Below are 25,454 nucleotides of genomic sequence, written 5' to 3' on the forward strand. Positions count from 1 at the left end.
TATATATATGAAAGTGAAGCAGGATCCGGCTGATAAACAGCGTTCACTGCTGAACAGTCCTGGAAAGAGAACAAAAGCAATCGTGTGTCTTTGCACCAGAGACACTTTGTTCCATTTCACTTCATTCTTTTATTTTTTTCCTTCAAGTAAACAAAGAAGAGCGACGCTGTCAAGACTCCGACACGTCGCTGTGACAGCGTTCTGCTGTAATGTAGTGTTACGTGTGTTAAAGACACAAAGAACCACGCGTCAGTGAAGAATACATGAAATACTCTGCTTCACATATGAAGGATAAGCTGCCGTATCCGTAACATCTACTCACTGGGTTGTTGCTCACGTTGGTCTGTTTTCAGGCTTCAAAGCAGGAAGATTATCTGTTTCCTTCAGAACAAAAACATCTTCACGTTAAAGGTCACGGTTCAAAGGTGACCTTTTGAGTCGGTGTTGGAGAGGAACTCCTGGCGGGCAGCAGTTCTGCTGGGAGTTGATCCCTTTAGCCAGTCAGTGAAGGGTCGAGTCTCAAAGTGACTCATGAATATTGTTGTTCTTCAACCGACAAAGTTGGAACATTTTGGAGGATTGATGTATATTTGACATATTAAGTCTTGTGAGATAAAGCTTCTCTCTGCTAATGAACGAGCCTTTAAACAAGATGTTGATCTTCTGCTGAACTACGATGTGTCCCAATAACACTGAGATGTACGATAAACATGATAAATATCGATGCTCCTCCTCACCAGGCATCCCCACGGCCATGCTGGAGCCCACCAGGCCGTTGCCCACCTTACCCTCCCGGAGGACGCACTCCACCTCCGAACGCAAGCACGACCGCCACTCCCGCCCGGCGCGCCCGCCCGGCGACCGCCCGGCGCTGCCCGGGAACGGCAAACCCAACATCTGCGACGGCAACTTCAACACCGTGGCCTTCTTCAGACGGGAGATGTTCGTCTTCAAGGTGAGACACAGAAAGAGACGCTCGTGTGTTCTGCTGCTGCTCGGTGGCTTCAAATCCAGAAGGAAACTCGTTGACGAGTCGATTGTGTATTCTGCTGGATTTACTGAGGTGTGAGTGAACGCAGCACATCAAACACTCTCTGCAACCTGGTTATTAGCCACAGACGTGAAGATATTTAGCTGCTATTAATAAACACGATCAAACGTGAACCATCAACGAACCCAAAGCCGTCTCAGAGCGTTTCATGTCTCCTGTCACACGTTCCTCTCTGTGGTCTTCATCTCCTCTGTGATGTAAAGTTCTGCTCCTCTATGAACAGAACCATCATGACTAGAAGAACTAGAACGTGTCTGCAGTGCAGAATAACATCAATCATTTAAAATAAACGCAAGAGGAATTTCTTTGATCATTTATTTTACAAAAGTTGGAAAACATAGTTGCACTGAGAAGCTCAGATTTAATGTTTGAGATGTTTTGAGATCTTAAATGAGGCACGTGGAATAAAAAGGTTTTAGTAAAATATCACTATTCCATTGCTCTTTATAACAGCAGCCTTCGTAGCTCACGATGTGTTCAAGGACCGTCGTGAAGATGAAAATCTGACGATTATCACAGTTTCTGTTTATAGAAAACATGCTTTTCAATCTTTTTCTCTGCAACCCAAGTCAATACTTCCTAATTAAGATCCCGACGTTTCTTTTCTGAGCTTAGTGACCTCGTACCTCGTAACCAGGTCTATGAGCTGTGCTTTACTCGGTCGGGAGGTTGAATCACGCATATTGAATGCACTGAACTATAAAGTCTTGCCGACTCCAGGATGCATGTTTCTGCTAAACGTTAGCGCTCCTTCAGAGAGCAGCATCGAGTTCTCTCTGAGGTCAAACGGGTCTCAGCTGCTGCAGACGGTGAGTCACACGGTGACTCTGGTCGTTCTGATGAGTGTTGAGCGGGGATGAAGCAGGGCTTGAGCACGAGGTACGGACGCTCAGCGGCGCAGGTTCGATTCCCACTGGAGCTAAAATAAACTCTCTGTCCTTTGATCATATAGCTACAGGTGTGTTACTAACTGATGCTCTGCTATTATCGAACACTGCGTGTTTGAAATATACACGTGTGTGTGTGTGTGTGTGTGTGTGTGTGTGTGTGTGAGACAGGGAGTTACACACTGAGGAAGAAAAATCCATTTTGATGTCTCTGATCTTTAAACTGAATGTTAGAAAAGGTCACGGATCCGTCTCGCTCTCCGTCTATCTTTTCCCTGCTGTCTGTCTGTCTGTCTGTCTGTCTGTCTGTCTGTCTGTCTGTCTGTCTGTCTGTCTGTCTCTCTGTCTGTCTGTCTCACTCTGTTTCACTTCATCCATCTGTCTGTTCTGTTGTTCTGGTTGTTTGTCCAGATGAAGGGATCTGGCAGACAGAGTCTGTCGTCAGCTTCATGAACAGGTGGAGCTGTAGTCGCAGCGTTGGTGGTCTGATACCTTCTCTGTGTGTGAATGAGAGCTTCTGGAGAGCTTTGGATAAATGTGTTAACATGTGTTGACATTTGCAACAAGTCCTAAACATTTATAAAAGGACCGATAAAGCGTTCCTGGAAGCACTCATATTAGCATTTTCTGAATTACCAGATGTGGCTGAGCTCCAACCTCCAGTTCTTCACGTGTTAAAGCTGCATTCTCTCTAGTGTCCACCAGGGGGCGACTCCTCTGGTTGTATAGAAGTCTATGAGAAAATGACTCTACTTCTCTCTTGATTTATTACCTCAGTAAACATTGTAAACATGAGTTTATGGTCTCAATCTCTAGTTTCAAGTCTTCTTCAATACAGCATGATGTTCATTTAGTAAATGATGGTCCATTTAGAGTCAAACAGACCATAAAGCAGGGGATGCTTTAGGGGCGGGGCTACACAGTGATTGACAGGTCTCTAAGGGCAAACCCTGACCCTGATGCCTTCTGTTCATATCCAGACGTTTTGGGAGGATAAGGCCCACGGGTATTTAAGATGAAAACAGACTGTGAGGTCAGTGAGAGGTGACCCTTTAATTACAAAAAAACACTTAAATATGTCTTTAATAAGGTGTTTTTATCATCATAACCATGTTAATGTCATTTAACATGGTTTCAACACATGAAACTGATGAAACAGATGTCAGTGTTTAGTGACTGCAGCTGTTTGAACATGAACTAAATATATCATTATGACGGAATACAATCAAACTGGGAGCAGCTGCTGCAGTGAGAGATGTTTTAATCTCAGGTGTTTATATACATCCTGCATATACACTTTACAAGGATCAGCACTTTCAAAACCCGGTCATCACCTGCTTAGCAGCATGCAGGTGTGTACGTCGGTGTCCCGCTAACACTGTGTGAAGCATGATGGGAGCTTTTCCAACAAATCACAGAGTCGCCCCCTGGTGGACACTAGAGAGAATGCAGCTTTGACACGTGAAGCGTCGGCTTCACTCGTCAGAACCGGAGGCTGCCGCCTTAAGTAAAGTGAAAAAATGTCCATTTAGTCCTGCTTGTTTCTCTCCCACTGGACCGTCTCGCTCTTTAAACCGCTCAGTTGCTCTAAAGGTCGGTGAGCACTTTGTATGGGAACGACAAATGCGGATCACTGACGAGCTGCAGGAAGAGTTTAGTGAAGTAAACCGTTCATGGATCTGGAAGCTTTTACCTAAAAAATGCATCCTCATCATCATCATCATCATCATCATCATCATCATCATCATCATCATCGATCAGAAAAACAATTCCGATTTTCTTTCCCCTCTAGCTGTGGGACAGAAGCGTATTGGGAGCACTGAGAGCCGCAGTGGGCGTTTGAAAGGAGACACTCATTATGGGATGTTTCCTCGGTGAGAGAAACTCACGGGTTCTTCTGCTGATATGAGAAGCATTGATTTCCTCTCTTTCTCTCTTCGGGTTCACACAGAAAAGCATTAACGGCCAGCGGATGATGTCGGACCATTTGAGACTGTGTGTGTGTGTGTGTGTGTGTGTGTGTGTGTGTGTGTGTGTGTGTGTGTGTGTGTGTGTGTGTGTGTGTGTGTGTGTGTGTAGCACTCAGTGGGGACTCTGCTCGGCTGTGTCCTAGATTCACCGGAGCCAAATGATAATGAGCTAAGATTGATGCTCGCCTTCTTCTTCTCCTCCTCCTCTTCCTCTTCCTCTCCTTTCAACGCCTCTTTCCTCCCGCGTCTTCCTCTTCCTTTTTATTTCTTCCTCCACATACGTTGCATCACCTCACTTGTCTCGTCTTTGTCTCCCTGTTCTTCATCTCTGAAATTCACCGAAATGACAGAAGTTGTTTTCCTGCGAAGACGGAAGTTTGTTATTGCAAAGACTGTATTCATGCAACGAGCTGAAATTGACACGTGTTGCTGGACTTTAGTAAGAAAAATGCACAAAGAATGATGTGTAACAACAAAAGAAACTTCAACAAGCACCCCAAAGATGAGATTTATGCTTTCAAACTGTATTTTTCCAGTTAAGAGAAACGGACTTCTATGATGAAGACTGGTAAACCTGCTTTAGCAGCGTCCGCTTCTCTGAGCTTATTCTCTGGGAAACATCCAGAACCGTCTCTGACTCCGTGTTCGAGACGTCGTGTTATGAGCACTATAAACTCTGACATTTAATAACGATGATTGAGCGATCATCGCTGCAGATGGTTCACAGGTAAACGTTCTGCGAGTGAACGATACGGGCGCCGTCAATGTCCGCCGTGCTGCAGTCGCTAAAATTGCACTTCTTCTTTGCAGCTCTTTTCGGTTGGAAGTATTGAAATGTAAACGTGTTTTTAAACGTTAAACGTCCATTTAACTGCAGGACGTTCCACAATGAGTGAGACTGATCAAACAGAAGCGATGCATTCATGAATGCATTTGTCTTTATCAAATCCTCAGATTCATCCACGATGAGAACGGTTAGTCGGTTGCAGCCCTGTCGTCTCCAGTGAAGTTGAATTTCTAACTGGTTTTGTTGCAGGACCGGTGGTTTTGGCGTCTGAGGAACAACAAGGTGCAGGAGGGGTACCCCATGCAGATCGATCAGTTCTGGAAGGGCCTGCCGCCTCGCATCGACGCTGCCTACGAAAGACCGGACGGGAAATTCGTCTTCTTCAAAGGTACGAGGAGGAATCAGAAGACGTGTACAGACGTTTTATTATCCCACATAATCAATGAATCCCGGCTCAGCCTCGAGTCTCGTTGATGAAGAGGTAAAGATTTTATGATATTTCTCAAACTGCTGCAACGATTCATTATTTTATTTTTTTGTTGATTCAGTGGCATCAATTTCAAAAACTTAAATATGACTAAATATTCTCTCAGTGCAGCTAACAGTGAGCCAGCAGATGGAGGAAGAGAGAGAGAGTTTCTCTCAGAGATCTCACCAGATGTTTCTATAAAGCCGTGACATCATCGACTCCTGACAGCTGCCTCAAACCTCGCTGTGGTTAATTAGTCATAAATGATTCAAAGTTACTGTGAGCAACTTTTAGCTGGTCCTGAACCAGTCTCAGTGTAGTCCTGATCCTCTATATGAACCAGTCTCAGTGTAGTCCTGATCCTCTATATGAACCAGTCTCAGTGTAGTCCTGATCCTCTATATGAACCAGTCTCAGTGTAGTCCTGATCCTCTATGTGAACCAGTCTCAGTGTAGTCCTGATCCTCTATCAGACCTCCATCAGTAAAGAGACCATCAGAGAGAAGATGGTCTGTTTCTATAGAGTTATTCTTGATGCTCGTCATCGGAGCCACCGGGTCGGATTCTGGTGAAACCAGATGAACTCATGCGGGTTCACCAGAACCTCCTTCAGCTCAGAGTCCTGCAGAGACCGGTCCACCGTGGATAGACCCAGATCCGGCTTCACCTGCAGCCTTGGACCTGCAGTCGGAGCTCCGGAGGGAGGAGGAGAGCTCAGCTCCCGGCAGCAGCAGCAGCAGCATCATCTCCTCCTCCTCCTCCTCCTCCTCCTCCTCCTCCTCCTCCTCCTCCTCCTCCAGGAGCAGAGCTTCTCCTCTCTGCTGGAGACCCAGGACGTATTGCTGGACCCGCTGGAGGGAAGGGGGGCACGGGAGAACCAGAACCAGGACTGAGAGGGGCAGACTGGGAGGTTTTCTAAAGAGTCTGGTGCTCAGAGACACTACAGCTTTAGTCCACAGGGACCAACAGAACCAACACACAGTAAAAGTTCCCGGCAGTAACTTTATTTAATACACCATTAAAAAGTGGGTCAAATCTAAATCTGACTGTGTGTCAGTTTGGTTGAATGTTGAGTTTTTCTTCACAAAGCAGCTCCGAAAATCAGCCGAATTTGCTCAAAGTCTGAAAAAACAACCGTCCTCATACAAATCTCCGTCCACCATCTGCTCCAGTGTTATTAGACCCCGTCCTCCTCCTCCTCCTCCTCCTCCTCCTCCTCCTCCTCCTAAAATATATTTATTAAAGTGTGAAATAGAGAATGTCAATGCAGCGGGGAGCAGCCGGCCTGGAGTAATAGAAGTTTAGTCTGTGAAACCTCCCTCATCCTCTCACTGAGGAGTCACTTCTCTCTCTCTGCTTCCATCTCTGTCTCACTCTTTCTAACTTCCTCTGTAACACACACACACACACACACACACACACACACACACACACACACACACACACACACACACACACACACACACATCTTCTGATGGAGTGTCCTGCTATCGCGGCCAGCCAGGAGCAGATATTAATAGCTTTGCTCTCTCAGCTGCCGACTCTTTCTCTCACACACACACACACACACACACACAATGACACAGCTCAACCAGACTGTAACACACACACACACACACACACACACACACACTTAGGTACTTTTTTTTCAAGGTGTGATGATGAAAGATGTTTCCATACTTTTAGTTCAAACCATTAAATGAACATTATGAGCAGAATGTAAAGAGGTTACAGTGTTGCAGTGGCAGAGATATCTTCCTGAAGTTAGCATGCTAACCAGCTAGCCCCGGGCCCGTCCTGTCTTGTAATACCACTTGTAACCTGGAGAGGCGATAGTGAGTCATTTTAGCGTTGCGTCTGAACTAGGCAGTGTATTGTATACACTCCTATCATGGCTGAATGCATCGTGTGACAGGAGTCGCTTTCATTAACTGAAAATCAAATGTTTTACTGGAAGCGACACGCGAGCGGTGCGTTAGCGCTCCGTCCTCCAATCCACGTCACTTTTTGGCCACTTTTTGACGACCTAGTGAGTCGTCACACGCTGCTCATGAAGCTCTGTCGGTTGCAGAAAACAAGTTTCTCGTCTCGTGAGACGAGATCATATATGATCTTTTTTTAAACTAATTTTTAAACACATTTTCACCTGTTTTTTGATATTCAAGATAACAAAGGATATTGATTACTGGAGGTTATTGTTGGATACTAAATACGAATATAGGAATAATGACTCAAAGTAGAAAAATAAGAGCTGAATGATGAATACATACATACATATATATATATATATATATATATCTTTGTTTAGGTCTTTTTTCTCTATCAGTAATATCTACAGATTATTTGAGTCCAGCTGCGTTACATTTCTGGCGGAGAGCATTTAGCGTCTTTGTTTGTCTTCATTGTTCCCGTGTGTTCTTATATTTGGGAGGATGAGAACAGGCTGTTTGAAGATGTAATCGTCCTGTAAAACAGCTTTTATAGAGAAGTTGTATGATTTAACCGCCGGTTTTTAATCTCTCTTTGTGTTTTCCCACATCTATCCTCTGAACAACATATTGAACAAAGCTGCAGACGAGCCGTTTAATCTGCTCCGTGAAGTAGAAAGCAGCTGTTGTTTCACAATGTTGTTGTTTTTTAAAGAATAAGATTTATTTCTTACGGTTATGTTTATGTTTCGACACTTTAAAGGAGGTCGTACTTTCATCCTCTGTTGTTTTGTCTGTCTGCCAGCTGGATCCTGGATTTCATTAAATAATATATAAATATTAACCGAAGGGAATAAAAGGGTAAAGAACTCAACGCAATGAGTGAAATCTGAGGTTGTGAATGAACCTTAAAGAGAAAGAACTTCGAGATAATCAATCTGAAAGTACGTGTGTTATAATTAAAGTGCTGACTCGTCTTTCCCCCCCGCGTCCTCCAGGTGACAAGTACTGGGTGTTTAAGGAGGTGACGGCTGAGCCGGGTTACCCTCACAGCCTGGTGGAGCTGGGCAGCTGCCTGCCCAAAGACGGCATCGACACGGCGCTGCGCTGGGAGCCCGTGGGGAAGACCTACTTCTTCAAAGGGGACCAGTACTGGCGCTACAACGAGGACAAGCGCACGGCGGACCCAGAATACCCCAAACCCATCACCGTGTGGAAGGGAATACCGGACGCACCGCAGGGGGCCTTCATCAGCAGGGAGGGATGTGAGTGTTCAGTTTGGTCTCACCGTCAGACATTCATAGATATATTTACATATATATATATATATATATATACACATGGTTGGAGGATTTTTATTAAATCTACATTAATCTTGTTGCTTTGTCAAGATAACCAACCGTAGCTTTAATAAATGGAATAAAAGAAAGTGTGAACATGTTTACAATGTGTGGGCAAAACTGATATAAACAAGAGCAAATTTGCAATAGCTGTGACATCGTGAGCGCATGTATCCGTGTGTTCGTGCATTCAGACCAGACAAAGCTTCACGTGTTAAAGCTGCATTCTCTCTAGTGTCCACCAGGGGGCGACTCCTCTGGTTGTATAGAAGTCTATGAGAAAATGACTCTACTTCTCTCTTGATTTATTACCTCAGTAAACATTGTAAACATGAGTTTATGGTCTCAATCTCTAGTTTCAAGTCTTCTTCAATACAGCATGATGTTCATTTAGTAAATGATGGTCCATTTAGAGTCAAACAGACCATAAAGCAGGGGATGCTTTAGGGCGGGGCTACACAGTGATTGACAGGTCTCTACCAGAGACGCATACGGCGTCTCTACGTCACTACGTCAGTCCAGATATGTCACTTCCTGTTTACTGGTTTCGAATGCAAGTTTGAAGACACTTCTGCATCATTCACATGCAGATTTCTGTTTAAATTAATTGAAACGGATCACGTGTTCTCATTCGTTCAAGGAACCGGTCAATAAATCAGTCGGTTGGTGGGTTAGCTGGTCGTTCATGGAATCTGTCAGTCTGTTTCTTTATAACTCATTTTATTCACGATGAACTGCTCTCCAGAAGCAGAGGCGACAGACTCACAAATACACGCTGGAAGAAAAGCTCCCATCATCACTTCCACTTGTCGAGTCGTGACCCTCGTGACCTTTGTGGCTGCCTCAGAGGGAGTGTGTGTGTGTGTGTGTGTGTGTGTGTGTGTGTGTGTGTGTGTGTGTGTGTGTGTGTGTGTGTGTGTGTGTGTGTGTGTGTGTGAGATCTGAGGAGGTGACATGTTGGGTCGGGCATGGTGTCGCGGTGTTAGATGAGAAGTTGTCCTGCAGGGACGTCGGAGGCAACAGACAAATGTGTTTGTGTTTGTTTCCTTCTGGCTGTTTGGAGGTGATGGAGCAGACAAAAAGGACGACTTCAGAAGAAAACCTTCTGGGCCCTTTTTCTGTTGGTGGTGTGTGTGTGTGTGTGTGTGTGTGTGTGTGTGTGTGTGTGTGTGTGTGTGAGTGTCATCGTTGTGGTTCTCTGCCATCTGTAGTTCAGTTCAGATGTAGTTTTAATAACCTCTCAGCTGTCGAGGTTATAGTATTTAGTTTGAGTTCCCACTTAGTCTGAAAGGTATCTGAGTTCTGACTGGCGCTCCCAGTGTACTCACAGAAGCCGGGTTTATTATAGATCCGATACAACGTGACGGCAGGTGATTTCCATCCACGTCACATCTACCGACTTGATGTTACAATAAACACACTAACGGTCAAAAACCTGTGAAGCAGACTTCATTTTTCAAAGCGCTCACTTTCCAGAATCAGAAACGGTTTTATCAACAAGTGCGTCACACATACAAGGAGTTTGTCTCTGTGACAATAAACATAGTAAAAGACATCATTTCAAAATTGAAAACATGAAGATTTACAATAAAATATGATAATCAAACAAACAAATAAAGACTTCGTTAAGAGAAGAATCTGTTCCAAACTGAGTCAGGCCACGATTACCTGCTCTCGTCTAGAACTCTGTGGCAAACATACAGACTATATATTCATACTAAAACTAAAACTGTGATATTTAAATGATACCATGAGGTTAATATGCAACGCCAACATTAACAATGTTACCCAATAAACACACTTTGGTTGATTGGCTCTTACGGATGTGTTAAAGTGCAGAGAGTTACAGTCATGAATCGGGATATTGTTGAGCCCTTGAATGAATAAAATGAACCGCAGAAACACGTTTTACAGGAAGAAGCAGTGACCTGCTGATATTCAATAAACCACTCGTATTATCTAACACGTACGTGCACTAACTTTAGCTTGTCAGCACATCTGGCTGTATGTGTGAGACTGAGGCTGAGTCGCTTCATGTTTTCTCCCCCTCCCTCCCCCGTGTCTCTCTCTGTCTGTCTCACAGGCATTACATAATATTGCCCTTCAATAACAGCAGCCGGCGCTGGGACCGAGCCGCTGTAGCCGCCTATCACCAGCGTGTCACAGTAGAAGCGTTATTGCCTCTAATGACATTCTGTGTCACAGGGATCTACCGGAGAGACGGAGCCGAGGACACTGAGGGGTGTTTCCTTCCTCCGGTTGAAGAGGAAGCTTTTCTTACTGTGTTCCTCACGGCGTCGATGTGTTTGTCTCCTCAGCGGGAGCTTTCATGGAAACAGTTTGCTGGTCGTAGTCGTGTGATATTTAGTGATTTTGAGGCTCGAAACAAAACACAAAGGTTTGAAGAGTTGAATTTGTAAGTTGTTTGTTGAGGTGTATAAAACGCGAAAGCCAACTTTTTTGTGCGGCGCAATTATATTAAAGTCAATGCAAAGACACAAATACACAATCGCGATCACAGTTTGTGTTATAGCCACAAAATGCAATCTACTGACTTCCTGTACCGGGGCATAAGTTGTCTGTTTTTTTCATGTCGCTCTGACGACATTACGTTAAAAGTGAGAGTTAGCTTTAGGCAACAAAACCACCAACATTTAGGTTTAGGCAACAAAACCACCAACAGTTAGCTTTAGGCAACAAAACCACCAACAGTTAGCTTTAGGCAACAAAACCACCAACAGTTAGCTTTAGGCAACAAAACCACCAACAGTTAGCTTTAGGCAACAAAACCACCAACAGTTAGCTTTAGGCAACAAAACCACCAACATTTAGCTTTAGGCAACAAAATCACCAACAGTTAGCTTTAGGCAACAAAACCACCAACAGTTAGGTTTAGGCAACAAAACCACCAACATTTAGCTTTAGACAACAAAACCACCAACATTTAGCTTTAGACAACAAAACCACCAACATGTAGCTTTAGACAACAAAACCACCAACATTTAGCTTTAGGCAACAAAACCACCAACAGTTAGCTTTAGGCAACAAAACTACCAACAGTTAGCTTTAGGCAACAAAACCACCAACATTTAGCTTTAGGCAACAAAACCACCAACAGTTAGCTTTAGGCAACAAAACTACCAACAGTTAGCTTTAGGCAACAAAACCACCAACATTTAGCTTTAGACAACAAAACCACCAACATGTAGCTTTAGACAACAAAACCACCAACATGTAGCTTTAGACAACAAAACCACCAACATTTAGCTTTAGGCAACAAAACCACCAACAGTTAGCTTTAGGCAACAAAACTACCAACAGTTAGCTTTAGGCAACAAAACCACCAACAGTTAGCTTTAGGCAACAAAACCACCAACAGTTAGCTTTAGGCAACAAAACCACCAACATTTAGCTTTAGACAACAAAACCACCAACAGTTAGCTTTAGGCAACAAAACCACCAACATTTAGCTTTAGGCAACAAAACCACCAACATTTAGGTTTAGGCAACAAAACCACCAACATGTAGCTTTAGACAACAAAACCACCAACATTTAGCTTTAGGCAACAAAACCACCAACATTTAGGTTTAGGCAACAAAACCACCAACAGTTAGCTTTAGGCAACAAAACCACCAACAGTTAGCTTTAGGCAACAAAACCACCAACAGTTAGCTTTAGGCAACAAAACCACCAACATTTAGCTTTAGGCAACAAAACCACCAACAGTTAGCTTTAGGCAACAAAACCACCAGTTACTGTACTGTATGTCGAAATTAAGCGAAACACTAAACCTCAAGTTGCTCTGCGGGCTGTAAAGCTCAGGATTTATATTTTCACAGCGCGATTCTCTGGAAGTCCATGAATGATGATACTGACTTGTTATTAATTCATGTTAAGCTGCTTCTTTCTGCTTGATTTCTCATCCAGCTGTTTGTTAAATGCTTAAACATTTTCAAACCCTTATGTCTCCCTCACAAAACCCACTAATTTCCCGTTTCTGTTCTCTGTCCTCCTCTTACCTCCTACCCACCTTTCTTTCTTTCCTCCTCCCCCGCCCCGTCACCCCCTCCCCCGTCTTCAGACTACACGTACTTCTACAAGGGGAAGGAGTACTGGAAGTTCGACAACCAGAAGCTGACGGTGGAACCCGGATACCCCAAGTCCATCTTGCGCGACTGGATGGGCTGCGACCAGTCCGACATGGAGCGCTCCGGCAGCAAGGGGAACCGCGGAGACCGCCAGCTGCCGCTCGACGACGTGGACATCATGGTGACCATCAACGACGTCCCGACGACGGTCAACGCCATTGCCGTGGTGATCCCTTGCATTCTGTCGCTGTGCATCCTGGTGCTGGTGTACACGATATTTCAGTTCAAAAACAAAGGAGTGCAGCAGAGCACCATGACGCAGCACTACTACAAATACCCTGTTCAGGAGTGGGTATGACAGGCAACTGTGCTTTGAAGGAGTCAAAGTTCATGGATTGAAGGGGGTCAAGCAGTCGGCATACTGTAAGCTAGCTTAGGTTGGCTAATGGTCAATGGCCCAAAAAAAAAAAAAAAGCAATGGAAAGTCAATGCTGGAAGACGCTTCTTGTGCTAGCTAGTGATTAAAGAGCGGACGCTGAACATGCTCTGCAGGAGTAGATTTAGACGTTGGATCAGTTTGTGCGTGAAGAATTCGTTCCACTTCAGTCCACAACAGCGAGGATACTGGTTTAGTCTTTTATCGTTTCTTACCGGGCAAAGACGCATAAAACATAAGACTTGTTCTCGCTGAGGACGGCGAGAACAAGTCTGCAAAGACTCCAGGAGGATGTGATTGGCTGAGGGAGATAACGCACCTGATTTGATAACTTCTCTGGCTAAACGGATCTTATGAGCGACACTGAACTTTGACTATTTCTTCTGGGACCTACAACACGACTCTCCTTCTCAGTGACAATAAAAAGAACGAGTATGCTCCTCAAAGACAAACGCCGCCTCCAAGTTTGTTCTAACACAACTTGTACACGTGAACTACTTCTAATATTAAGTCAGATCAAAAAAAAAAGATTTAAAATATAAAATTTGGAGATAAAATATAGGTAGAAAGGCCATAACAAAAGAGAAAAACAGGGATCTCGCCGTGGATCTCTGAATTTAATTACATTTATTTATACTTGTATGAAGCTGTAAAACTGTCAAGAGGACCTTTTTCTCTTCTTTGTTTTTTTACCACACACAACAAAAAGCATCTTCATCACCACTGACTCTGACCTTTGTCAGCGCACATCTCCCCTGTTGTCATGTTCACCGCTTGGATTTATGGGTTTTGGCGGATGTAGAATATCTGGTCATCAGCGTATAATGATAGATTTCAGATGAATGTTCGTTAAACATCCTTCTCTCTTCTAACAAGCTGCACACAACCAGGGCTCCTAATTATCAAACTTATTCAGACTGAAAATATAAAAAATGTTTTACTTTTACTCCAACTGACAAACTTCAAAATAAAAGCTGTTGATATTTTTAGTGATTGTACAAAATGTTATGATGAGTCATAACATTTGCTGAGTGTAATTCAGGGATTTTATTTATAATAATAATAATAAGTTATTTATACATAACTACTATTGACAATTTCCTATTAATTCATCCCGCTTTAAATACTTTAACTGATGTAATCATGTTAATTCATACTTGAGATATCAAGGATTTCACACAAAGACAATGAGCTGATGAATATTTAAAATGTCATCTGTCTTTGCACAAATGTTAACTGCAAACATTGTTTTTCTTATTTTTAGGAATGAACAATATCACAGATGTGGAGTAAATATTCAGGTCTGATTGGGTATTCGGGCATGAGGGGAAATGAGACGGAAGGTTTCTTTATATATCGTACATTTTGAGAATAAAGTTGAAATGTCAAGAATTAAATCCGATTTTCAGACTGCGGTAGTTTGATTTATTCTCAAGAGTTTATTTTAGCCATTTTGTCTTTATATATATATTTAGATTTAATCCACAGCTTTGAGACTTATAGTTCAACTTCATGCTAAACATTTTTACCGTTTTTAATTTGAATGATACTGCTACTTTATTCCTAAACTCCAAAAAAGATATACTAAAAGTTCAGTCTTATTGTTGGCATTTCAACTTTATTCTCGAAGTCCCCCCCCCCCCCCCCCCCCCTCACTACAACACTTTACTGTAATCTGTTTTATAAATGCGTCCAAACACTCAGCAAAGAACCTTTGTAATCCTAGATTGGGTCTGAAGTGTAATTCTTAGAAGTTTGATAAATACGAGTCCTGAGCTTGAACGAGTTGGTTCGTTCCTTGAGTCCGTCTTCATCCTCCTTTAAATGGAGGTTTTGACTACAGGGAGACGGAGGCAGAGGACCGGGGGATGCACAGAGGATACATGTGGGTCTGTATCAGTACGCCGTCTGCGGAGCGGCGACATCGACCGATTTTAATGAAGTACTTCTGTTCACAAAGCTCTAATAGCGGCGACTCGCCCTCCACATCGCTGGCTGTGATCCCGCTGTCCTCCCTCTGTCCATCTGGCCTCAGTTGGTCCGTCCTCTCCGACTATTTCATCTTTCCCCCTTTTACCTTCTCCGTCCATCTGTGCCGCCCTCCTCCTTTACTCACCTTCTGTTTTACGTCTTTTGAGGTCCAGCATCTCACAACTTCTTCATCAATACAACATCTCGATCCAGTTTGCTTAACACTGCAAGTTGCTCGTCCACGTTCCGTCATTTTAGTCATGCTGTCGTTAGGATTTAATACGTGCTTTCATTGTTGGTTCAGAATTTGTCTGCAGTTTTGTCAAAAAAAGTGCCGACATTTTGTGTCGTCTTTGGGTCTGAATTGTGAAACTTTTACTCCTCAGAGGGATTTTTTTTGGACACATTTTAAACGCACCTTGTGTTACTTTTTGTGCACTAAGGTGCGTTAGCTGTGTGGCAACATGTTTCGCTTTTGACAAACTGTGCAGAAACTTGAGCTAAAATGTGTTAGCGGATGACGGCTTGTAGGCTGTGTGAGTTTCTGTGAGGCAAGAAGTAAGATTTGAGTCCATTTTCATCAATTTAGAGAACAACAACCTGCAAAGGAAAAGAGTTTTTCGCACAATGTCTTGAGTAGTTTCTGCGACGTTAGGATGTTTTAAACGGCTGCCGTTCTGTGACGCCAACATGTAAAGTTTCTATGTTCCCCTTTGATGAAAATATGTATCCGATTGGTCGAGTAGAAGCACGCACCAAAAAACCCGGTAGATTAGAGTCACCTTACGTAACACTCGTCTCCTCACCACATCGTCTAAACCAGCAGCAGCTCTATTTAAATGCACCAGCTGCTCGTTTAAATGTCATTAACTCCAACGTGACTCGTGATGGTTCACTCGGAGGCCAGCCGGCCCCCCAGAGGGGGTTTGGAGTCCCCCATCCATGACCTCCTACCCCGGGCTAGAAATCACTGGTGCAGGGTGAGTTGGGAAATCCTGGCCGAGTCATTGTCCGTGTGAATCTAGAACTACTCATTATACTGTTCGCACAGTCTTAGAAATAAAGGCGCTAACTGAGACCATATAGGGTTCTTTGGATTGTCCTCACAGGAGAATCCTTTTTGTAAAGGTTCAACCTAGAACCCTTTCAGATGGTTCTACCTGGAACCCCCTATGAGAGGTTCTACAGAGGACCCATCTATGGTGTAATGGTTCCACCCTTAACCTTCTCTAAACGGTTCTATCCAGAACCTTTCCACCTTCTAAGACCTCCGATCACACCGAGACGCGTCGCAACACTTGGCATTGGTTGTTCTCCACCACGACCACGATTCAGCTTCGCTCGGGCAATTTGACCCGCGTCCAACAAGACGGTGGGCTCAGAGGATATTATATATATATATTATATATATATATATACTATATATATATATAGTATATATATTATATATTATACATTTCAAACAATTCTTGAAGAACTCTTTCTCCCAAAAAGAGTTATTTGGTTAAAAAGGGTTCTTAATGGAACCCCTAGTCCTATAAGGAACCCTTTTCTTCAAAAGAGGATTTTTCTGCGTACAACCTCATTCCTTCAGGTAGAACCCTTTTGGAACCCTTATTTCTAAGAGTACACACACACACACACACGCGCGCGAATAATGCAGCAGCCAGCATGTCTGTCCTCATCCTTCTCAAGGCCACTTTACATTTAAAAGAGTACTGATGTCTGCCTCTGTACACCCCCCCTCTCCCCCCTCTCTTTCTCTCTCTTTCTCTCTCTCCCCTCCCTCTCTCTCTCTCTCTCTCCCTCTCTCTCTCTCTCTCTCTCTCTCTCCCTCTCTCTCTCTCTCTCTCCCCTTGTTCTTGTTCTCGTTCGCTCAGCTTTGTACCGAGCTCACCGAGCTCTCTTGTCCTGCAGTAATTGAATGTGTTCTTGCCGCATATCCGTGCAATTACTCGCTGCTGTCGAGAGCAATCCAGCACACGCGGCAACGTTCAGCACAAATCGATGTCGTTCAATATCCCTTACGGCGACGTTTGGTCTCGGCGGGACAGAAAACGCACATTTGTTCCGTGAGGGCGTACAGAGGAGGAAGACATTCGGCTTCTTTTACCTTGAAGCCGCCGGTGAACCGGCTGTGAGGGAACATGAATGTCTGTTGGACCAAACTTCTTTCTCTTTGAGTGTCAAAAGATATATATCTGATCAAAAGTCTGTAAAATAGAAAGATTACTAAAGGAGGGTTTTCATTCATGTATTACTTCCTTGATTTATCAATTCGTGATATTTTATATGAGACGAGCTTCAGAATTACTTTTTTTTTCAACCAACAGCCCAAAGAGATCCGGTTTATGATCTATAAGACAAACAACATGGCAGAAAATAATCACGCTTGAGAAGCTTGAGGCAACAAATTATATTATAAATTATCAAACTAGTTCTGTTCTGTGGAGCTCAGTCATGTTCTTCATATGAATGTTGAGTTTGTGTTCACAGCGGGAATGTGATCGCTGGGGAAATATCAACACAATGTATTGAATCTTATAATTGAAGTCAGTATTTTAAATGTCTGATTACATTTTGTAATGAAACCTTTGAATGAAGATGAACTCAGCCTGTATGTTTACTGACAGCAGAACGTTCATGTGGTTCATCATCTCATCATCACACTGAGTCGTTTAACAGCACTGCTCATCTCCATGTCACTGTGTTGGGTTTTCATTTGCATTTTTCTTCCTCAGTTCATTTATTTCTCAGCTGTTTTCTGCTTTTGTGCCCTTCTTAGACTTTGTTCGGGTGGTCGTCGGCTGTGCGGCGTCTCCGCTGGACGCTGCTGTACTTTGTGAATACAGTCGAGCTCCAGCTGTGAAGGTTTAGTGATTTAACGTGAGAGACGAGAGGGAGAGTTGTAGCTTCCTCCCTGAGGGGGGAGACGTTTCGTGGAGCTCCATCCCACCTCAACATGTCATAATAACAAATATCTCCTAATTCATCTCACTCGTTGTTCTTGGTGCTCATTTATGACGAGAGATGTAGTTGTTGTCGCTGAACAGCACAGACAGGATTATTAATGACTTCAGTGTTGCTATCAGGTACTTAAAACCACCGTCCGTCTCCTTTTATGTTGCGAGCCGCTGAGTCGCTGCACCGATGCAATCGTGGGATTAAGTGCCTTGCTTCACGGCACTTCAGCGGTAGATGTTGAGGGAGAGAAGAGCGCTTCTCCTGCAGCTCCACGTGCAGATTTCTATACGACGCTTTTTTTGGGGCGTTAAAGCCGACGACTTCCTGGTTTGTTGCTTGATTTGTTTTTGTTTTTTGTTTGGTTTATTAACCGATGTTTCTATGACGACGAATGACTCCGGTTCTCACATCATCTTCATCATCTTCATCAGGTTTCAGTGGTTTTTATTGAAGAGGCTTTGTGGAGGTTGTTGAGCGCAGTAATTAAAGAGAGAGGGAAACAAAGGACGGTGGTGTGCAGGTAAAACACTCTTTTCCATCGTGTTTTATCTAAAACACATTTAAATACTTTAATTGTGTTCAGAGACACGACCCTCCTTTAACCCTCTGGGGGGGAATGTATATATTTACTGAGATTTACAGAAGAATAGCAGTTTACAGCAGTACAGTGTATTTCAGCAGATGTCTGTTTGTGGAAATGGAAGAAAGGTACTTGAAGAACACACACTGTCGTGATTTATTGTCGCTTATTCATATTACTCGTGGAACACGCATAAAGACAAAATATATGTACATGAGATTGTTTAGCCTGGACGCTGTCTGAAACGTATTTATTCCTCTGTACGTGTCACAGAGGGCAACGCGTCCTCTGAAGATTTGCCTCTCTGATGGTTGTTGTGAGCAGACCTGAGACAAACACGCTTCATCTACGCCGGCGGTGTGTTGGGTTCGTCCGCCTCTGCGTCCGAAACCGGCCACCACTGAATCCTCGTCTTTCTCAATGTCACCGTGAGTCCGTCGTGCAAACATTACTTCATTCAAAAGATTAATCAAAGAGCTTTGTTTCCACTGTGGCGAGCAGATACATACAGAAAAAAACAAACTAAGAAACTAAGAGGAGCATTTCGTCCCAGGTCTAGTGGTGGTCTGGTGGTCTAGTGGTGGTCTGGTGGTCTGGTGGTGGTCTGGTGGTCTGGTGGTCTGGTGGTGGTCTGGTGGTCTGGTGGTCTGGTGGTGGTCTTTAAAGCTAGACTTAGTAATCACATATCGCCACTCCTCAAACCGGGGTGACACTTGCCAAAGATGGTTCATCTGCGTTACGATGAGGACCAACTCTGAAGAGGGGAAGTGTTCAGTTGGTAGACTTTCAGCTAATGCTAATTAATTGGTGCCATAACTTTCTTTTACCAAAGTAACTGTATTTGACACAATGCACTTCAGGTCTTTCTGCGTGGTTTTGATATAAAGGGAGCACATCGTTGAACAAACATAGTTTTGTTCTTCGTCACTTCCGTTGGAAGCGACGGCAATCAGGAAACGGAGGAATGATTACAGCAAGCAGAAGCTTTTTTAATATATTCAGACTTAAAAATGTATTAAACAACCTGAAGAATAAAAGTAAATGTAGTTTACTCAACCCAGTCGCCAGAACAAATGTTACAGAGACGTTTCATATCAGTCAGATCATGAAGGTCGGATGAGTCATTCTGCATAAAATTAGCCGAGTGCTTGTGTGTGTTTGTGGAGCAATGGGCCTTCAGAACAACAGAACAATGGGAGTTTATTTTTGGGATAACATAATAAATGGGCGTTTGGTCCAATGTGACAATAATCCGGACTATTGGTTTAGTTTTCACACAGGACATGAACAGCGGCCTCCCGGGTGAAAGTCCTGTGTTTGTTTGACCCGTTCACCCCCAAATCCCCGTCATCCTGAGTGGACCTCCTCTTATTAACATGTCGTCCTGGTGACTGGGCTGAGTTCACCAACCTGTTCAGGCTCATTTAGCCTTTCGTCTGATGTGTATTCTAGGCGACAGCTGCTTTGGTAAACTGAATCCAAAACAATGAATGGCATGAAAACAAAAGAACACTGAACACCAACGTTTGTTTAAATAGGAACATTTAGCACTCACTCTGTGAGTCCGCCCACTGAGGTAAACGCTCATATTTCCTGTACAAAGGTTGTTTTATAACTAAGATCACATTTCACCACTTTCAGTGAATCGGCACAAATTGCAGCTTAAAGCGGATGAAAGTGATCTCCGGCGGCGTTGCTGTGAGTTTGGAGTGTGGCTTCATGTGTCTACGTCTTCCTTTAACTTGCCTGTTGTTGCCTTTTTAGTTTCTAACGTTCTCTTTTCTTAAAAAAAACTAATATATATACGTAGATGAATAAAAACATATCAAAGGCAGTCTGGGCAGACTTTTTGAAGTAACAAGATATATTGATATTGATTGGATAATATCACTACTACTACTACTAATACTACTGCTAGGGAGGTTTTAACAGATATAGCTTTAAGAGAGATTCATTTCAGTTCGTTTTCTTATAAAGAAAAGTTTTCTGTAAATACCTTCTTACTTGTTTTTTGGGTTTTTTGACTAAATGGGTTGATTATAAAATCAAAAAGATAAAAATCTGACCTTGGCTCACTTCTTTACATGCACGTTGATGCAGCACTTTGTTTGAGGGTTGTTTTTTTTTATCGAGTCATCACGTAGTCCAAATATCCGCTCATGTAAATATGAAGACCAACAAAAGCTGGTGAAAGGTTTTTGTATTTTTATTTCTCTTGTTTAAGATGAAAGTCATCATCCTTTGCACATAATGTTATACCATCATTATGACAATGCTTATATTGGATAGGCATGTTTACGTTTATGATTATTACCAGTTTTATTTCTGATGAGATTATTTAAAATGCTAACATGAGCAGAGATGATTTCTTTAGATTTGGTTTGGTTTTACTGTCCCACGCGAATTATATACCAATAACACCATGTTCTGTTAACAATGAAATGTCAATAAAAGTCAAAAACTTTGTTGTTTGTAACACTGTTTTTAATGGATAGCATGTTTTGAGTTGTTCAATGATATCCAGATCTGTTCACTTTAAATTCCCTCTTGAATCTTCATGCAGTCGTAGCCTGATCTTCCAATTAGGCCTCTTTCTACAAGGCATCTGCCCGTCGAGGCCGACGCTGGATCAGGCAGTCGCTACGGCCGTTGGAGCAGACAAATGGAGAGAGGCCGGCGAAAGCAACCGAGGGTTTTACTCACATGTTTCCCCTCTGGCTCTTCTCCTGCCTCTCCTCAGCACGACGAGTTCCTGCATCGACAGTCTGCCTCCAAACGGTCATGAGTGGATTCCTCACAGTTGTTGGGATCCTCACAGCGCAGGCAACGGGCGACCACCGGGTCTGGAGCCTGTCGAGGCAACGCTGGCTCAGCCCTCGCAAACGTGCTGGTGGACTGAGCTCCATCCAGGACTTTCTGTGTTGCGTACTTTCTCCTGCCATGTGATGCCCAAGATGCGGTGTGGGCATCGCCGGTGGAAGCCAGTCTTCTTGTCTGTTGTAAGGGGGTCCAGGTCTCACTACTGTACAGCAGGGTGATGGTAACGAAGGCTCGGTAGACCTGGAGTTTGGTGCGTACAGTTAGGGTCTTGTTGGACTCTCTTGGACAGCTCGGCCATCACTGCGGTGAATCCAGTGAGGGTTGCTGGAGACTGGGGGGGGTTTGACTTCCTGACACATGACGTTGGTCTTCTGAATGCTGATGATGAGGGCGAACTCCTTACAAGCATGATGAGCGCTTGTCCATCAACCCCTGGACTCCTGACACTGTGTGGGATGCTATAGCAAGGCCGGTTACTTTGGCCTTGGACTGCAAGCGGGCAAGCATGAAGAGTTTGCTTTCAGCTCTGGTTTACAGGTAGACGGTTTCAGGAATAAAGCCAAATGCAAACAACACCAGGAGAGAGAAGAAGATTCCGACGAGGGTCGGTGCCAGAATGCAGCTTCAGGCTTTCAAAAACTAAATGTTTTGTTTTAGTGACTTACATCTTGAATAAACTTCCATAAATCTCCTATTTCTAATGGCTAATTTGCCATTCTTTTTTTGTCAAAATATGAACAAACGTAGATAAAGAAACAAGGCTCATGGCCGACAAAGGATTCTTTGTAGGCCCCCAAGTAACAGGAACTGTTAAAGTAAGACATTATAATAATAAAAGTTACAACATCTATTATACTTCTTCTCTTCACACTGTTGTGCCAAGACATAACTCTGCAAGACTTTGAACCAGAGCCATCACACATGAACTGAACCTGCTTTTAAACTCATATCAGAAGCACAATGTTTCACAATGCATCATTGTTATCACTGACAAAACTGGTGAAATACCAAACTTCTCTCAGCCATACATTTATTTAGTATTCTTTTTTTTTACTTTAGAATAGCATTTATACTAAATGCTTTGGTTATTTGTTGCACAGACTTTATAAATGAAGAATGTTTTTGTCTTTATCGCTGTTTGTCTTCACGACGTGGGACAGCAGACAAAACTAAACTGAGCCAAACTCACAGCCGGTCATGCTTTTCCTGCTCAACCGGTACTCTGTATTAGACAGAATACACTGTGTGCAGAATTATTAGGCAAGTTGTATTTTTGATAATTATTTTTATTATTGGGCCACAATTGTGTTCTCAATCAACCCAAAAGGCTCCTTATTATCAAAGTTTCATATTTTTGGAAGTTGGTGTGCTTTCTTTTAGATTTGGCCATTTCATGAGGATATCTGTGTGTGCAGGTAAATATTACTGTGCAGAATTATTAGGCAACTTAATAAAAAACAAATATATACCCATCTCACTTGTTTATTTTCACCAGGTAAACCAATATAACAACTCATAATTCTGAAATAAACATTTGTGACATTCTAAAACAACCAAAAACAAATCAGTGACCAATATAGCCACCTTTCTTCACCATGACGCTCAAAAGCCTTCCATCCATAGATTCTGTCAGTGCCTTGATTTGTTTGCGATCCACATTGCGTGCAGCAGCCACCACAGCCTCCCAGACACTGTTCAGAGAGGTGTACTGTTTTCCCTCCTTGTAGAGCTGACATTTTATGAAGGACCACAGGTTCTCAATGGGGTTCAGATCAGGTGAACAAGGGGGCCATGTCATTATTTTTTCTCCTTTTAGACCTTTTCTGGCCAGCCATGCTGTGGTGTATTTTGATGCGTGTGACGGAGCATTGTCCTGCATGAATATCATGTTTTTCTTGAATGATGGTGACTTCTTCTTGTACCACTGCTTGAAGAAGGTGTCTTCCAGAAACTGGCAGTAGGTCTGGGAGTTGATCTTCACTCCATCATCAACCCGAAAAGGTCCCACGAGCTCATCTTTGATTATACCAGCCCATACCAGTACCCCACCTCCACCTTGCTGGCGTCTGAGTCGGTGAGGAACTTCCTGCCCTTTACTGATCCAGCCTCGTGCCCATCCATCTGGCCCATCAAGACTCACTCTCATTTCATCAGACCAAAGCACCTTGGAGAAATCAGTCTTCATATATTTCTTGGCCCAATCTTGACGTTTTATCTTGTGCGTCTTGTTCAAAGGTGGCCTCTTTTTGGCTTTCCTTACCTTGGCCAGGTCCCTAAGTATTGAGCACCTTGTGCTTCTTGCCACTCCAGACACGTTGCAGCTCTGAAATATGGCACAACTGGTGGCCAATGGCTTCCTGGCAACTTCACGCTTGATCCTTCTCAATTCATGGGCAGTTATTTTGCGTCTTCTTTTTTCTACACGCTTCTTGCGCCCCTGTTGACTATTTGCCAGGAACCGCTTGATTGTGCGATGATCCCGCTTCAAAAGCTTAGCAATTTCCAAACTGCTGCACCCCTCTGAAACACTTCTGACAATTTTTGACTTTTCAGAGTCTGTCAAATCTCTTTTCTGACCCATTTTCCCAAAGGAAAGGAAGTTGCCTAATAATTAAGCACACCTTTTGTAGGGTGTTGATGTCGTTTGGCCACACCCCTTCTCATTACAGAGATGCACATCACCTGATTTACTTCATTGGTAGTTGGCTTTCAAGCCTATACAGCATGCAGTAGGACAAAGTGTATAAAAAGGAGGATGTGGTCAAAATACTCATTTGCCTAATAATTCTGCACACAGTGTAAGCACTTCAGACTTCTTATCTTTCAACAGCCCTGGTACTAAATGAACTTCTGCAAGTCCATCAACAGTTTTGGAACATCTGTGAGATTGTGTGCAGTATAACTAATAAATCTGCCTCGTGGTATTTTTGCTGAAATACTGCTTTAGGGATCAATACGCAGCTCGCAATATGTTCAAAGCAGCTGCCCCGTAGTGGGACCGGACAGGCTGCCTCTGGAGATGCTGATGCCTCCCGACACCATTTCAATTCCATGACAAAGGAATGTGTCATTTGGAGCTTTTAATGTGAGACTTTCATGTCTTCTACTTTGGCCGAATGGATGGTCACATCAGCGTCATGCTCGGTGGAAGTGTTGATGCTCAATCACTGACAGTGAGAACCGGTTTAACGTCATTAGGTGCTGTCAGCAGTGAGGAGGGGAGAAGTGATTCTGCAGTGAATTCAATTCTGTTACATTTGGTGTTTTTATGTGAATTCTAATTTCAGTAGAAACTAAGAAACCTTTAGATGAATGCCTCGTGTATTCTTTGTGTCTGCCTGCCTCGCCCTGAGGTTACCTGAGCAGGTGGGAGGTTCCAGTTCGCTGAGGCCGGGACGGTAAAATGCCGTTAATTGATCTGTAGAGAAGATGGGTGGCTGCTTCCTTTGTTGTTGTTGTTTTTGCTTCAGATGAAGTTACTTTTATTGGATATCACTGGGTTCATTTTTGCCTGTTTCATAAATATATGTGTTAATAAACGTCTTTTCACGAGCGAGAGCTACACCACAACAATGTGACTTTCTTTTTAAAGGCGTAATGAGATGAGGAGGTGTTGGAGGTGGAGGAGCTGGTGGAGACGAGGACTTGTGAAAGCGAGTCAGAACTCTTCTGACTGTTGTTGAGTTGGATCGATCTCATGTGAAGCACAAGCGTCTCTGCGGGGAAGGTTTTACTGTGCTGTGAATAAAACAGCTTGAGAAGAATCATCGCCTGAATCAGACGGACTGATCTGCACTTCTGCATCCATGGTGAGTTCGTTATTTAACAACTAAAATATTCCTAAAATGCTCCGTAGTCCTCCTTTCCTGCTATATACGTCTCACCAAAGAATCATCTATATTTAGTTTCGTCCTGCTGCTCCTGGTGCTTTCTTCTTCTTATTGTTTGTAAAATGTCACCTGACCAACAGCAAATTGTTCATTTCTTTTTTCATTATGTATACATTTTTAACATTTCATGTATTTAAAAATGTATTTGAATGTTTGTAAACTTTATAATCTGAACTAGAAGGAAATATAATCGGCTGCTCAGACATGCAGTTAATGTTAAAATGCATCTTTATTCTTTATTTGGATCCCATCAGCTTCCACAGAGTGGAACA

At 43.2% G+C, this 25,454-nt stretch overlaps 1 protein-coding gene across 1 annotated transcript in view; it reads left to right on the forward strand.

Moving 5' to 3' along the window:
• mmp24 (matrix metallopeptidase 24) overlaps positions 1-12,879 on the forward strand; it is a gene marked incomplete at both ends in the record, with an annotated part of 45,860 nt that extends 32,981 nt beyond the window's left edge. Inside the window, 4 exon segments of the mRNA XM_079156714.1 lie at positions 698-955; positions 4,945-5,083; positions 8,091-8,357; positions 12,515-12,879. Coding sequence (XP_079012840.1) covers positions 698-955; positions 4,945-5,083; positions 8,091-8,357; positions 12,515-12,879 — 1,029 coding nt within the window.
• Between the last annotated feature and the right edge of the window lie 12,575 nt (positions 12,880-25,454).

This window comes from Pholis gunnellus, assembly GCF_910591455.1.
Source record: "Pholis gunnellus genome assembly, chromosome: 3".
NCBI lineage: Eukaryota > Metazoa > Chordata > Actinopteri > Perciformes > Pholidae > Pholis > Pholis gunnellus.